The sequence below is a fragment of the Herpailurus yagouaroundi genome, unplaced genomic scaffold (assembly GCF_014898765.1).
Source record: "Herpailurus yagouaroundi ecotype Mexico unplaced genomic scaffold, PumYag 28, whole genome shotgun sequence".
In the NCBI taxonomy this organism is placed as follows: Eukaryota; Metazoa; Chordata; class Mammalia; order Carnivora; family Felidae; genus Herpailurus; species Herpailurus yagouaroundi.
The window spans coordinates 97,820,944-97,835,840 of NW_024412376.1; the positions used below are offsets into that span (position 1 = coordinate 97,820,944).

The 14,897-nt window shown below is 36.7% G+C and overlaps 1 protein-coding gene and 1 non-coding gene across 5 annotated transcripts in view; both read right to left on the bottom strand.

Moving 5' to 3' along the window:
• Positions 1 to 14,897, bottom strand: part of ARHGAP24 (Rho GTPase activating protein 24) — a 662,096-nt gene that overhangs the window by 420,802 nt on the left and 226,397 nt on the right. For 2 of the 4 annotated variants that reach the window (XM_040479190.1, XM_040479180.1), the window contains exon 2: positions 3,974 to 4,173. In XM_040479190.1, the coding sequence (XP_040335124.1) occupies positions 3,974 to 4,153 (180 nt within the window). In that variant the 5' untranslated portion in view covers positions 4,154 to 4,173. Of the gene's footprint in view, positions 1 to 3,973; positions 4,174 to 5,236; positions 5,252 to 7,595; positions 7,733 to 14,897 lie in introns of those variants that run through there. The other 2 variants (XM_040479183.1, XM_040479195.1) reach the window with 2 other exon arrangements.
• LOC121040344 (U6 spliceosomal RNA) lies at positions 13,012 to 13,114 on the bottom strand. Its single transcript, XR_005795240.1, has one exon. It is a non-coding gene; the product is annotated as a U6 spliceosomal RNA (small nuclear RNA).

Consider the following 14,897-nt stretch of genomic DNA (forward strand, 5'->3'; position numbering starts at 1 on the left):
AGAGAATTGGTCTCTTTGTACAACATACACATCCCTTTATGTTGTCGCCTCCTATCACTCGAACCCCATTTCCTGTCATTTCACAACCCTAACATATGGAGTTATCTATAAATGTCTATTTTTGACTCTATGTCTTTCCTCTGCTCTGAGTTCCTTTCCTCCATTTATCTACCTGGAGAACTCCCACCAACCTTCTGCACCCCAGGTAAGGGTCACCTCTTACTTTGTGCCACTTTCCTCAACTCTTCTGCACAGCATCATCACTCATTTCTTGGCATTAATTGTATATGTGTCTTCAGAACATCTAGTGTTTACATGATAGCCTGTCCCAATTATAATTTTGCATATCCGTTCCCCCCAACAGATGTGTAGTTTTTAATAGCAAGGATAATACGGAGTTTGACTCTCTTTATTGAAAATGTAAGAGAAGAAACTCAGTAAAAGTTTTATTAAAATAAATTGAAAACCTTTGCCTAGGACAGGAGAAACACACATTTCAAGGGTGTTAATACTCTCATTTTAGAAATGCCTTTTAAGAGAGAGAAAAACAAATCCAGTTTAAGTTTATTGAACATTTTTAGCTGGTTATGAATACTTAAAAGGGTGAATTTTTCATTTCATTAGTGACGTTCCCTCCAGTAATAATGAAATAACCCTCATCAAACTATATGAAGGCCAAGGGCATTCCTATGCTTGAAAGCACCAATATTGAAAATAAACAACCAAGAAGTAGTTCTGATTGAAAGCAAATCTAAAGAAAAGTTAAGGATTTGTGAGCAGGCAAAAAGCAAAGCTGAAGGAACACTGGATCAAGAGCAAGAAAATCTGTTTTTGTTCCTCATCTGCCAGTCATTAACAATATCCCATGACCAATACAAACAACATATTATGCTCACATGCACACACACACACACACACACACACACACACACACACACACACACTTCATCTGTAAAAGGGGGGCATTTATAACAACTAAATTTTTTCCAGTTTTAACATTTTTCAAGATGTTTAATTATTCTTCATTGAGGTGATTAATTCTTTAAAATGATTTCTTTAATGTGATTTAAACTTTGTTGTTATGAAGTGATTATGATTTAATATATTACCTTCTGCTTTTGAGTTATGACTTTGATATATGTGGTTGAGACTAGTCAATATCACCATAACCCCTGGTACTCCCGTCCTTCCTCCTTATAGATAGATACCTTTTGTTGACTCACTAACTCATGAAAAATATGCCTCAGAACTTACAATGTGCCGGGCATTAAAGAAAACTACTTTTAAGTAAGGAATTGTCCGTTCATAGGCAAATATATGGTCCTTTAAAATTACTAAGAGCCTTCTGATGCAGAAATTGCCAGTTTTTAATCTGATTCTTTGTGTATGTATTTGAACATTAGTGTAAAAAATTTAAAAGCACAAAGTCAAAATTCCTGATGCTTGAACTGCTATGAAAGATGATATATAATTAATAAGTCAAAGTTATTTACCCCAAAGTTTGACTTCTCTATTAACAAATGATATTTGTAAAGAAAAATTAAGAAACTTTTTTAAAGGAAATGATAGCCTATATTTGCTTTGTATAAGCATCAGTACTTTCTCATCAAGACAACTCTCATTTGTTGATTTTAGTTATTATAAGCTTAAAAACATCAGTATTATAATGATATCAAAACACAACTTAGAAATATTATGAATTAAAGTGATTTTTATTTTGAGGCAGATTTTCATTTGAATTAATCAGGATGTTTTGCATTTTCTCATTTATATTTCCAATTTGTTAGCAAACTAACTACACTGCACTGAAGACCATCTGTGACTGTGTAGACCTTCTGGAAATTACACAGAGATATGACACAGCATAGCCAAGGCTGTATGATAATATCCTCTTTGAAGAGTTTAGGGCAGAGTTCCTCAAACTGGGGTTCCTCTGCATATTCTCTAACATCCTCCAGTTCTCAGATTTTAGAAACATTGAGCTTGAGCTTGATCCATTCTATCCCATGTTCATTGTTAGAAGGTCCACTAAGTTCACCAAAGAGTCAGAACATTTGTTTGATCTTCTTTCACATTTTCATTCACTCAACTCCTGAATCTTCTGCTCCCCTTATCCCCCATTTAGGTTCTGGATGCTGCATAATTAATCATTTAATCTGTACCCATTCTGGCCACACTATGCCAGGAATAAGACTCAGTGGGATAAAACATTGGCTCTTACTCATACTTCCATTTTATTTCATATCAAAGTCCCCATATTAGATCCTCCATATTCTGTTTTCTCACATTAACCTGATCCCTTTCTCTGAGTTTGATAAAAATTATTTTATTTTTTTTTAATGTTTATTTATTTATTTTGAAAGAGAGAGGGCAGAGAGGGAGGGAGAAAGAATCCCAAGTAGGCTCCGGGATGTCAGCACAGAGCCTGATGCAGAGCTCAGTCTCATGAACCATGAAATCATGACTTGAGCTGGAACCGAGAGTCTAATGCTTAACTGACTGAGCCATCCAGGTGCCCCAATAAAGATGATTTTATATTCAAGACAATGCCATAATGTGAATACTATACAGTATAAAACAAGGTACAATGAGACAAGAACCCTGGAGAATAGGATAAGAGACAAAAGACTCTACTGCTTTATAAGCCTCTGATGTCCCTATGACCTTGGTCACATTGCTTCATATCACTACGCCACAATTTCTCCATCTGTAGTGATAATCCCCACATTCCACACTGGTTTGCTATGACAAATGCAATAACTGGTATGGAAATGCACTATAATATAAATATATCATATATTTATATATTATATTTTATATATTATATAAATTCTCTATAATGTAAATATTCTTATTTATTTTAAGTATCTAATAATATATAATCATATATATATACGTATATATATATATATATATACACACACACACACACACACACACACACATACACAAAGTTTTCAGTATAATTCCTGGCCCTGGTAAATAAATGCTTAAAATATAGTAGCAATTTTAAAACATGTTTATAGTATGTGCACTTGTTGCTATTTCTTATAATTAAACCAGACAAATGAAACCTTTGCAAAATTACAAGGTCTGAGAATATAAAATACTAAAGAGGAGCCCCGATCCAAATTAAGTTCTTGAACTTTAACACAAGAAAAATAGCTTCAAAAACATACTATTAGGGATGTTTATGTCATCTAATTCACAATATTTCTACCATTTATATATCCTATAGATATAAATGAAGGGAAAACACACAGGAGATACTTCAGTTTGTAGCTCCTTCCATCAATTGATGATCACAGCTAAGAAAGCTTATTGTAGCTACAGGAAGAGTTGGAGATTTTTCCTTTCTCTCATTGCAGCCTAGAGACTTGTGGCTGAGAAAATGATAAGTAAATAAGTAAATACAAGACCACTAAGGAACCACAGAAAGACACAGGAACTACCCCCAGAAGAGTATATTGTGTATGATGATTGGATGTATCAGCATTGTTCCATTTAGCACCATATCCATATTTTATGTGAGTGAAGGTGGAAGGAACCTCCCAGGGAATTGATACTAAAGGTGTCTCAAAAATTACTGAAAGTCGTGTTTATAGTTTTCCTTCAATTCTGTGCTTTTAACTTATTTTTAAGAAAAGGAAAGATGTTTTGGCTACCATATATATCATCTAGCAGATGTTCATTAAAAATTCTTGTAAAGTAAATATGCCTGAAGGACTCAGGCATTCTGTTCCAGCTTAGTAAAAGTCAAAATTAATATTAGACAAGTATAATTTGCCTCTTGGCCTCAATTAGCAAGTTCATCATCTTAAACCAAAGTAAACAATGAGAAAAGGTATGAAAGATGCCAATGAACTGAAAGAGGAGGGAAATTGGGTTGACCTCAGACTCCATCAGTTTCTAACAAACCTTCTACTTCTTGGATTGCTTATGACCAGAGTGCTTTTTATTTTGTCCTACTTACCAAGGGCTTTGTTTCATCTTCATCTTTGAAATAGTAGAGCTGATCTCCCTTGAGCACAAACCAGCGAGTATGCCAAGTCTTGACAAAGCCTCCTTGCTTCCTCAGCCACCCACACTTCATGGCATTATTCCGCCCTTGGCCTTGTTGGGGGTTCTCGGTGGAGTCATTGTTCTCCTCCATTATCAAGCTGATGAACTTTCCTATTTAGCAAATAAGAAAGAAAGAAAGAAAGAAAGAAAGAAAGAAAGAAAGAAAGAAAGAAAGAAAGAAAGAAAGAAAGAGAAAATTAGGTATTCTGATATATTCAATTCCCTCTAAAATTACTTCTGTCCCTTAAAAAAAAAGCAGGAAGAGTGAAAAACGCGTATCAACTCATTTGCCAGATTTCTAGAGGCAAACCACAGACCTGACAACAATACGCTTGGAGAAACCTTGGGGAAAGTTTATTGTATCTTCCTTTAAGGAACAAGTCAGCTGGGTGATAATATTCCTTTTTTCCTAAGTAGAACTAAAGAATGGGTAAGTTCTACAGGTAGTGTGTTAAGAAGCAAGTTTTGAAAATAAATGAAAACCCCAGCAAAAACACAATTCTCATGATAATGAGACTCTGTGTCTGGCGTGCACTGATTGTGTCCTGCTTATGCAGGCCTGTGATTATCTGAGCAAACACTAGACCAACACATGTTAAAGTTTAAAGAGACTATTTTTAAAACCTCAATGGAAGACATTTGTTCTACATATGTGAAAATTTCTCAAGATGTATTTGTCCCCCATTCTCCCAAAGTATCCCCTTGAAGTTTCTTTGGCTGGTCAGGAATTAGTGCAGCTGAAAAATTCTAGGCGGAAAAAAAACCTGCTTGGACAGTTGAGTTTCCTTCAACTCCAGGAGTGGGTGGTACACTCCAGCTGCATGAGGAAGAACATTTCAAGGTTATGTGTGAAGGAGTATAGTGTCATACACACTCTACATGGCAAGAAAATGAGTTTATCGTGGAAGAAATATTAATCCACAGGTGAGAAGTTAACTACCACAGTAACAACAGAGGAGGTGGCTTTCTGGGAAAGCTGCGGACAAGTAGTCAAGAATATGACATTTTCCTATCCTAAAAGTGTCCTGAAAATTCTTGCTAATGCTTATTTCTAAGTACTTTTCTCAGGAAATGAAAAGTCCAGTCTTTACCCTGTGTCTTTGAGGAAGATGTAAGAATACAGATTAATTAATAAAACATGGAATATTCCTGTTTGGCATATTCATGTACAGACCTCTTTTTTCTGCTTGATTTCAGAAGACAAGTTGTCCTTCTATGTAGCCTTTATTTTCACCACTAATTTTTCACTTGATTTGTATGTACAGAATCCTGGTTATAAATTCCATATAGTTTTCATTGTCAGTCTTTGGTCATTTACATTTCTTCCTTAAAGGTCTAGGGTCAAACTCCACATTGGGGCTCTAGGTTTTTTTGAATTTTGTCCTGCTATTCTGGTTGCAGGGATGAAGCAAAACTTTGGTTCTAATTCTTATTTTGATCATTTCAACCATCTTAGTAGTTTTGTCTCTTTCACTGGCATGCATTGCAATCTATCTCCATCTTTGCTTTTAAGCTTCAATGAGGTCGCTTAACTACCATCAGTCTCATTCAGTACCCACTTTTCCCTTTCTTATACTGAAATACCCTCTTCGTTAACAGCCCTCATCTCTGCAAAACATCTCAAAGCTTCCTTTGCTCTATAGGGCATTCCCATGAGAGAAGCCATTTAGTGCAGGAAACATTCTCCCATCTTGTGTGTGCCTGTGTGTGTGCAGACTGGATCATGCCTGATGTTTCATGTTTGTTATGCCCTTAGGACAGGAATTTTCACTTCTTTTTTCTTTCAGAGTACTTCAGCTAGTATAAAGAGCCAAGTAAACCTCATTCTAAACGAACAATAAATGCTGTAACATAATTTAGATAATAAGCATGCTTATTTAGACCACTCTAAATCATCTTTTTTGGCTTCCTAGTATTTAAACTGTTCATATCTACACAACTTGCTATTTCATCATCATCCATTTATTCTTTGACCAAATATCTTAACTTATAAAGTTGAATAAGACCTTAAAACAAACATTCCAACATATGCACACACATGCAGACATACACAAATATTTCTAATTCATTGCACAAAACAAATTTTTTTCAGGCTCTTTTTTTTCCCTTTCATCTCATATTCATGTTTTCTATTAAACTTGAAAAATCCCTGCTAACATGCTTCAAGGTAGTTAGTAACCTACCATTAGTAACATAAAAAATACAAGCGCCTAATTCTGCCTTTGTCTACCATTAATATCTGAATAAAAAATGTGTGCATATTAGAACGTGGTTCATGATTCCCCTGCCTCAGTCTTTTATAAATCCAGTGAAATCAATAACAGTATCACCCACTGAACTCCTGGCTATCATATGTTTTCATGACTTCAGAATCATCAGAAAGTCTTTTAATAGTACTGGTTGTAACAATTCACTGAAACACGAATGAAAGCAGATTGTATCATATTCCAGAGAAAATAATACCATGACTATTGTTGGATGAGTAAAATTAAGTTTTACTAAAGTAACCATGAGTTTTATAGAGAAGTTTTGATATTCTACAGAAATTAGAAGGTTCAAATTCTACGCTTCATCTTCAAAATGAGGATGCTGCATTGGATCATTTCTAACTATGGTCCCTGAGAAATTTCAGCACTCTGTAATCTACTGTCTCTGTAATTCCACAGGCATATAGACACCAGATATCATCAACACTTAGTACAATGTCTGACATATGGCGAAGTCAATCAATGTTTGCTGGGTTCATAAATTTTGTAATAGGTTTGGTGCTAGATATCTAAAAGTGAACATGATCGCCCCCTGAAATCTGATCCTGCCCCAAACCTGATCTTAATAAGTGGTACCGTGATACTCCCAGTTAAGGAAGGGAGGTAGGAAGAAAGAAAAGAAAAGAAAAGAAAAAGAAAAGTGATCATTTTTTATTCCTGACTTTTCCTCATCCTGAATTTCAGAAAATTATACACCTTCCCCAAATATTTCAGATCCATCCAATCGGCTCCACGTCCACTCCCACCCTGTGATCCAAGCCAACATTGTCTTTGATTAGGGGATTCTAATGGCTCTCTGAGTGGTCTCATTGTGTCCATTTTGAACCACAAATGCAAACATATGCTCACACATATTTCATTCTCCACAAAAAAGCCAAAATGAGCTTTTAAAAATTTAAATCAGCTAATGATTTTCTACTTTAAAATTATTTTTAATTGGCTCTCATTGTACTTATTTTACAATTTGCAGTCCTAACCATGACCTGTAAGGCTCTGAATCATTTGGTACATGTTTACTAATTAATCTGATCCCATGCCACCTCCTCCTCATTTCTGCCACTCCAATTCACACGCGCACGTGCGCACACACACACATACACACACACAAGCTCTGATGCAAGCAACCACACGAGTTCTGGAAATACCCAAGCCCTTTTATGCCTTGAGTCTTGATACTTGCTGATCTCTGCCTATGCTACTCTGCCCCAATGCTCTTTACATGCCCGACCCCTTCTCATTCTTTAAGTCTCAGCTTTAAAAATTTACCCTTTTCAACAAACAGTAATCATCCAGGGCATCAGTTCTCCTGTTGTTATTCTCTACCACTGAACTCTGACCTTCATCTTCCTGAAACTTAACTAGGTTGTTATTTCTTTAGGTGTTTATTGCCGATCATCCTTCCAGGAGACCATAAGCTTCACAAGGTCAAGGACTTGCTTTCCCTCACTACAATACACCCAGTGTTTTTAAGAGTGCTTATTTGGTATCCAGGAAACAATTGTTGAATCAATGAATAAGCTATGTGACAACCACAATAGAATTCTTACAAATAATATTTTGGGGTTTTTTAATTACATGTAATGCCTTACAGAAGATTGTATACTTTAAGACTGTACACTGTGACTTTTTTCCATTGACATAAAAGACTTCAATTAGCATGAAAATTGTACTTAAACACAATGTCAAAATCATCAAACTAAAGTGAACTTGAAACTGCCCTTCATGAAGAAATATAACATTCAAAATTTACACTTTTTAGCCTTGGCAGGAAATACATGTCATCAATTGTGGTTTAGCATGAAGAAAAATACAGTTTACTTAAACTCTCAGAGAATGATTTAACTGAATTTCCACTGGGAAAGTGCTTTCACTGTGGTCAGGACACAGTAGTTGGGCAGTACAGGAGATTACAAAATAGAACTATCAACTTCAGTGTTTAGCAAACCAATATAAAAATGATAACACAACAATACGATAAATAAATGGTTATTCAAACCAAAAAACAGAATTGAGAATTTAACTGATATTTTCATATCAATCTTAGGAAAAAGCCTTGAGCTTAGAAAGTTCCCATCATGTAATGATGGAACGGTAGTTTTGAATATTTTCCAGGAGTGGAAACTGGTTTGTGTATCATTTTTGCAATCACATGGGTGAGGAACCCAAAAGTATTACATGGTGCAATCAGAGATGAAATTCACACTCCTAACAGACTTTTCCAGAAGTCAACAGCCACACACGTAAGTATGCATATATGTGACTTCATGTAACAGAAAAAATATAAATAAGCACATAAACAAAGATGTGTATAATATGCCATATGCTATAAAGTTGCAGTGTGTGTGAATTTACCTACATGACTACACATATTCAGCAAACACAAGAGAATGACAAAGGAGGGAGCTAGAGAGAAAGGGGAGGGAGAGAGAACAACTTCAGTAGCATGACATTCCATGACACAGCCTCCATCACATTCAATGAACACATGCTCCCAGGTCAAAGTGGGAGGGGCATTCTTGCGGCCAGGGTCGGTGCCCTTGGCCCTCAGTGGCGGCAAGTATTTCACTGTGCAAATGCGATCCCAGAGTTTCAGAGTACACACGATTTCACACCACATGGTGCCTCAACGCAAACAGCTACTCCAGTTGTTCAATCAAAGAACAATGATTTGTTCTATTGCTAGGGGAGAAAACAGAAATAAAACTGGCAGATTTGGGAAAATGCTGCAATTTGTGAGAGATTTATGCGACTTTCAAGAGTAATTTTGTTCACATCAAACTGTCCTTTTTGGGGTTGACATTAGAACCTGACTCCTTTGCAAAATGAATGTGATTGCACTGTCTACCATATATAACCACAGATAGCCAATATTTATCTAAATTCTAAACTTTATTTTTTTAAAGCTGCTTTGTAGCTGTTGCTAACATGCTGGTTTGTCAAGAGGTAGTACATTTTATTGGGCTGTATATCTAAATGCTAGCATACGGCCATTCTATAGGTAGTGGCTCACACGACAAGGATATACACACAGAATGAAATAGCATATGTGCATACATAAGTGCATGCATATCCATATGTGTGTGTGTGTGTGTGTGTGTGTGTGTGTGTGTGTGGCTATATATATACATTGTTGTGTGTTGTCTCTAGAGAAGAAAATCAAAAAAGGTAAAATATTTACCGACATTTTTCTCTCATTTTTAAAATATTAAATTCTATGCCATTAGAAGACATGTAAACATATTCCTGCAGACCTAACTTCGATGAAGCAAAGAAAATAAAAAAGCTCTGACATAGAATGTTCACTAAAAAACTTGATCATGGTATATGCCACAACCTATGAAGTTATCAATTGATTTCTGTTTTTATTATTTCCCAGAATATTTCTTCAATAACTGTAATTATCTACCTGATTTAGAACTTAAAACTTTTTAATATTCTAAATATTTAAATAATTTCAGACTTGGCATTTCTCTCTCTCTGTCTCTCTGTCTCTGTCTTTTTCTCTCTCTGAGCAGACACCAGGGAAAGACCATATGAGCGTGTAGTGAAAAAGTGGTCTTCAGCAAACCAGGAAGAGATTCTTACCAGAGCCTGACCATGCTGGCACCTTAATCTCAAACTTCCAGATTCCAGAACTGTGAGAAAATAAATTTGTGTTGTTTAAGCCACCCAATCAACGGTACTTTATTATGTTGGCCAGGGCAGATTAAGACAGTGTACATTTAAGAGCACCTGGGTGGCTCATTCGGTTAAGCTTCTAACTCTTGATTTTGGGTCAGGTCATGATCTCACAGTTTGGTTTGTGAGTTCAAGCCCTCTGTTGGGCTCTGCACTGACAGCACAGAGCCTACTTGGGATTCTCTCTCTCTCTCTCTCTCTCTCTCTCTCTCTCTCTCTCTCTCTTTCAAAATAAACAAATAAACTTTTTTAAAAAGACAGTGTAGGGGTACCTGTGTGGCTCAGTCAGTTAAGCCTCTGACTTTGGCTCAGGTCATGATTTCACGCTTTGTGAGTTCGAACCCCGCATTGGACTCTATGCTGACAGCGCAGAGCCTGGAGCCCGCTTCCAGTTCTGTGTCTCCCTCTCTCTCTGCCCCTCCCCTACTCATGCTCTCTCTCTCTCCCTCTCTCTCTCCCTCTCTCTCTCTGTCTCTCAAAAATAAATAAACATTAACAAATTTTTAAAAACACAATGTATATATGTAAAATGTAAATTATATGTATAAGAAAAACTTTAAAGAATTAAATCTTAGCAGCTTGTTGTGAGGTAAGTGAGGTAACCGCTAATGAAAGGGAACTAGTGAGGGAAAAATAGTTTACTCTCTGTCCCTCACTCTTCACCACACCACCTCTTCACTTGAAGAATGAATCAAACTGTGGTGCCTATAAGGGAATTGGCACACTAAACCCAAGAATGCAGGGGATCTAGTGTAGATAGTTTTAGCTCCAAGATAAATTCCAGGAACCTAAATCTGTTCTTAGGAAGCAATTTCTTCAAACAGTCTTGAGTCTTCACAAATGGTTGTCCTCACTGCCTGGACTTCATGGCTAACCTTTATCCATCCTTCAGTCCTCTACAAAGGCTTCCCTGCAGACACTACAATCCCCGATCTGGACATTCCCCTTCCATGGGTTCCAATATCACTGGGAACAAACTTTCTCACATGTGGGCCATATGCTTACTACTTTCCAGTCTTTTACACTGTAACCCATTGTAGATATGGGCTCCCTGAAACCCCCAGACTAACTGCATATACTGAGTACTCAAAGGTTTATTGAAAAAATGTAAATAAATGAAGGATTATATAAATGGACAAAAACATCCGTCTTTGGAGAGTACTAGAATGGGCCCAGAGACCTCAAGGTTCCCCAGAGTACAGTGCAAAAATCCTAAAACATTTCATGTTTACTAAACACCAGTACAAAGACTTCAGTCCAAATTCTTCCATCTAAATCTAACCCTTTAAGCTTTTAGTAGCTTAAAGCTAAACTGAACTTCAGAAGCTATTGAGCAAAGAAAACTTTCATTTGTATCACTGGATGCTACCCTTAATCATAACTTGAGTTGAAATAAAGAAACATTGCTTCTTCAGATTCATGAGTTTATGTGTATAGAAGACAGAGAAATTTAATAAACTACGACAGTTATGAACATGAAGTTTAAAACAGTTACTGGGGGGCGCCTGGGGGGCTCAGTCAGTTGGGCATCTGACTTTGGCTCAGGTCATGATCTCACACTTCATGAGTTCGAGCCCTGCGTCAGGCTCCATGCTGACACCTTGGAGCCTGGAGCCTGCTTCAGATTCTGTGTCTCCCTCTCTCTTTGCCCCTCCCCAACTTGTGTTCTGTTTCTCAAAAATGAGTCAACGTTAAAAACATTTTTTAAACATTCACTGGAAGAGCATACCTGAGGGAACTTTAATAGTAATAATTTTGTAAATGTGCAGTTATTTTCCTGAGGAAACACTAAACATATTTTTCCTTGATTCATTTGAAACTAAATTGTCCAAAACATCAGAGAATAGAAAATTATGTACATATTGGGATGCAACAGAAATATCCATCCACATTTTATATTTTAAGCTTCAATATTTCCATATTCATTTGGTAAGAAACCAAAATGATTTAATAGGATGAACCATTAAAAAAACATTTTAAGTATTTCTTTTCTTTTCATTGTATGTCTCATGTTTCATACTCCATAGAGAGAATCTGCTCACTCTTAAGGAGGTTTTAAATTAGATAGGGAGTAAAGTATTTTTGTATATACTTAGATGTGTTCCCCACCACCACATCACTATTTGAGGGATAAATGAAGAAGAAAATCATTGGAATTCCCAATGTTGATAACCTGAGTAGAAACAAAAATCAAATCAAAACAAATATTTTATCATCAATGGGATTAAGAGAGAAATGACAGATACATGGCAACTATCTTGCCACTCTTCAAGCTCATGGAAGACATTATTAACTAATCCCAGTGCTCTTCCCTATGGAACCTACAATCACCCCCAGAGGCCTTCTCAATACAACCCTGTGGATAGTCACAACCAATCAATCATTCATGAAAGGGAGAAGGGGTGTCTTTATTACTTCAATTCTATAAACAAACCAAGAACTGAAGGTATCCCTCTAACATAAAATAGAAATTCAGGTGCTTTATAAGAGAGAATGACATTTGAAATTTTTTTTTAATGTTTATTTATTTTTAAGAAAGGGAGCAGTAGCAGGGGGAGGGGCAGAGAGAGACAGAGACACAGAATCCGAAGCAGACTCCAGGCTGAGAGCTGTCAGCCCAGAGCCCAATGTGGGCGGGGCTTGAACTCATGAACTGTGAGATCATGACCTGAGCCAAAGTCAGACACCCAACCGACTGAGCCAACAGAGAATGACATTTGAAATGGGAAAAGAAGAGAAAGCCAACTTCTTCTACCTTCTTTTTTTTCAATTGAGGTATAATTGACATAACGTTATATTAGTCTTAGGTGTACAATGTAATGATTCAATATTCATATATACTCCAAAATAATCACCACAGCAAGTCCAGTTAACATCCATCACCATGTCAGTTACAAAAAATGTGTTTCTTTTTTGATGAGAACTATCAGAATCCAAACTCCTAGCTATTTTTAAATATGCAATGCAGTATTATGAACTATGGTCACCATGCTGTGCATTACATAAAAACATGGAACATGTCATGAATTTCTATGTCTATCTTCGCACAGAGACCATGTTATCTTCTCTGTATTGCCCCAATATTAGCATATGTACTCCTGAAGCAAACATAGAAATCAACCTTTTTTAATGGAAAGACCTAATAGCTCACAGAGAGCTCTAACACAGCAACTATTGTATCATATGGCCACAAAGAACGAAGAAAACAGATCTTAAGTAGGGAAAAGGTAATAGAAGTGGATGTTCCTATTTTATATTAATTATTCCAATCTATGACTAGACCTTTAAAAATAGGATCAGAAAGCTTCTTTTATAAACATCTCAATTTTTAAGCTTTTGTGATTCCCTTCCCTCCCTCGCTCATAGCTCATTAGTAAAACTTTGTTTTGGAAAGCTGTCTCAAAGGAACAAAGAGGTTGTCCACACCTAACTCTGAAAAGTAATGCGGGAACAATGGCAGCAATGAAGGAGGGCTTTTGTACACAGTGGGAAGAATGGGAAGAGCCAGGCCAAAGCAAGTGGAATGTTGAGCAAGATAGTCAGGCTTAGGGACAGGGGTGCGGGGAGGGTACTTTCTCAGCTGGGTCCTCTCCACAATCGGGAAATAACTTCAGGATTTATCATTTGTAAAGCTCCTCCATCTCTGTCCCCTGATGGCACCTTTTTAAGCTTAGATAAAAGCTTGTATAAAATACTACTTTTAATGTCAGATTCCTTTCTGTAGTGAGTCCAACCCCAAAAAATCAGATATGTTGTCGATTATATTATCATTTCAAGGGTCTCTAAGGCGCCAGCTTTTTATTCAACCACACTTCAAAGAAAATACTTTAACAAGTAGGTAACTTTGGCTGAGATAGTCATTTGTCTACAAGGAAGTCTCAGGTTTTCTTCAAGTGCAAGCCTTGCAGTACTTAATGACTTCCAATCAGGACCGTTTCTTCTTTGTCAATTAATCCTGTGGGGTGAACATCATCAGCCTTGCTTTATAAGCTCTGGAAAATTACTAGGTACTCTGAGTATATAAATCTTGTCTTAATCACTGAACCACAGTTGCTTTCCCAATGGTTTATTACATTGAAGTACTGACAATACAATTTTTTCATTAGAATTTGAAGAAAGTGGACGGATGTCACCATGAAAAAAAATCTCACTGCTCTTCTACTTAATCCAGACTCATTCACATTATGATGGACTTTGATGTGTTAAACTTTGATCTTGGATGAGGTATCATTATTCTCATATAATCTGAACACATTTTAGTTCTTCAAAATATCTAATTAATTTACACTCTAGTTTGAAACTTAGCTTTACCACACCTGAATATTGTAATTAGCAGTTCAGTGAAAATAACTAAATCCTAAACATAAAAAGCCATTTAAAAAAAAATAGGAAGCTGGTGTGGATCGGAAAAAAAAAAAAAAAAAAAAAAGAGGTTAGAGTGGGAGAGAGGGCCAAAGCATAAGAGACTCTTAAAAACTGAGAACAAACTGAGGGTTGGTTGATGGGGGTGGGAGGGAGGGGAGAGGAGGTGATGGGCATTGAAGAGGGCATCTTTTGGTATGAGCACTGGGTGTTGTATGGAAACTAATTTGACAATAAATTTCATATATTAAAAAAAATAGGAAGCATGGCAGGACATATGTTATTTGGAACATCCTGAAGCCTATCTTTGGGGAAACGTCTCTCCCTCATGCCATGTTGTTTCAGTCTGTAGTACCATCCCACTGCCACCGGGTGTGCCTGGATATGATTATACAGACTTCCTAAGCTCTCCAAAAACAGTGACCAGCCCAGGGAGTGGGCATGTGACTGAAGCAGTGCCAAGTGGAGTCCTTCCTCAGGACAGTTATAGAGAAACTGGAAGGATGAGCATGCGAGGCTAACAGCGTT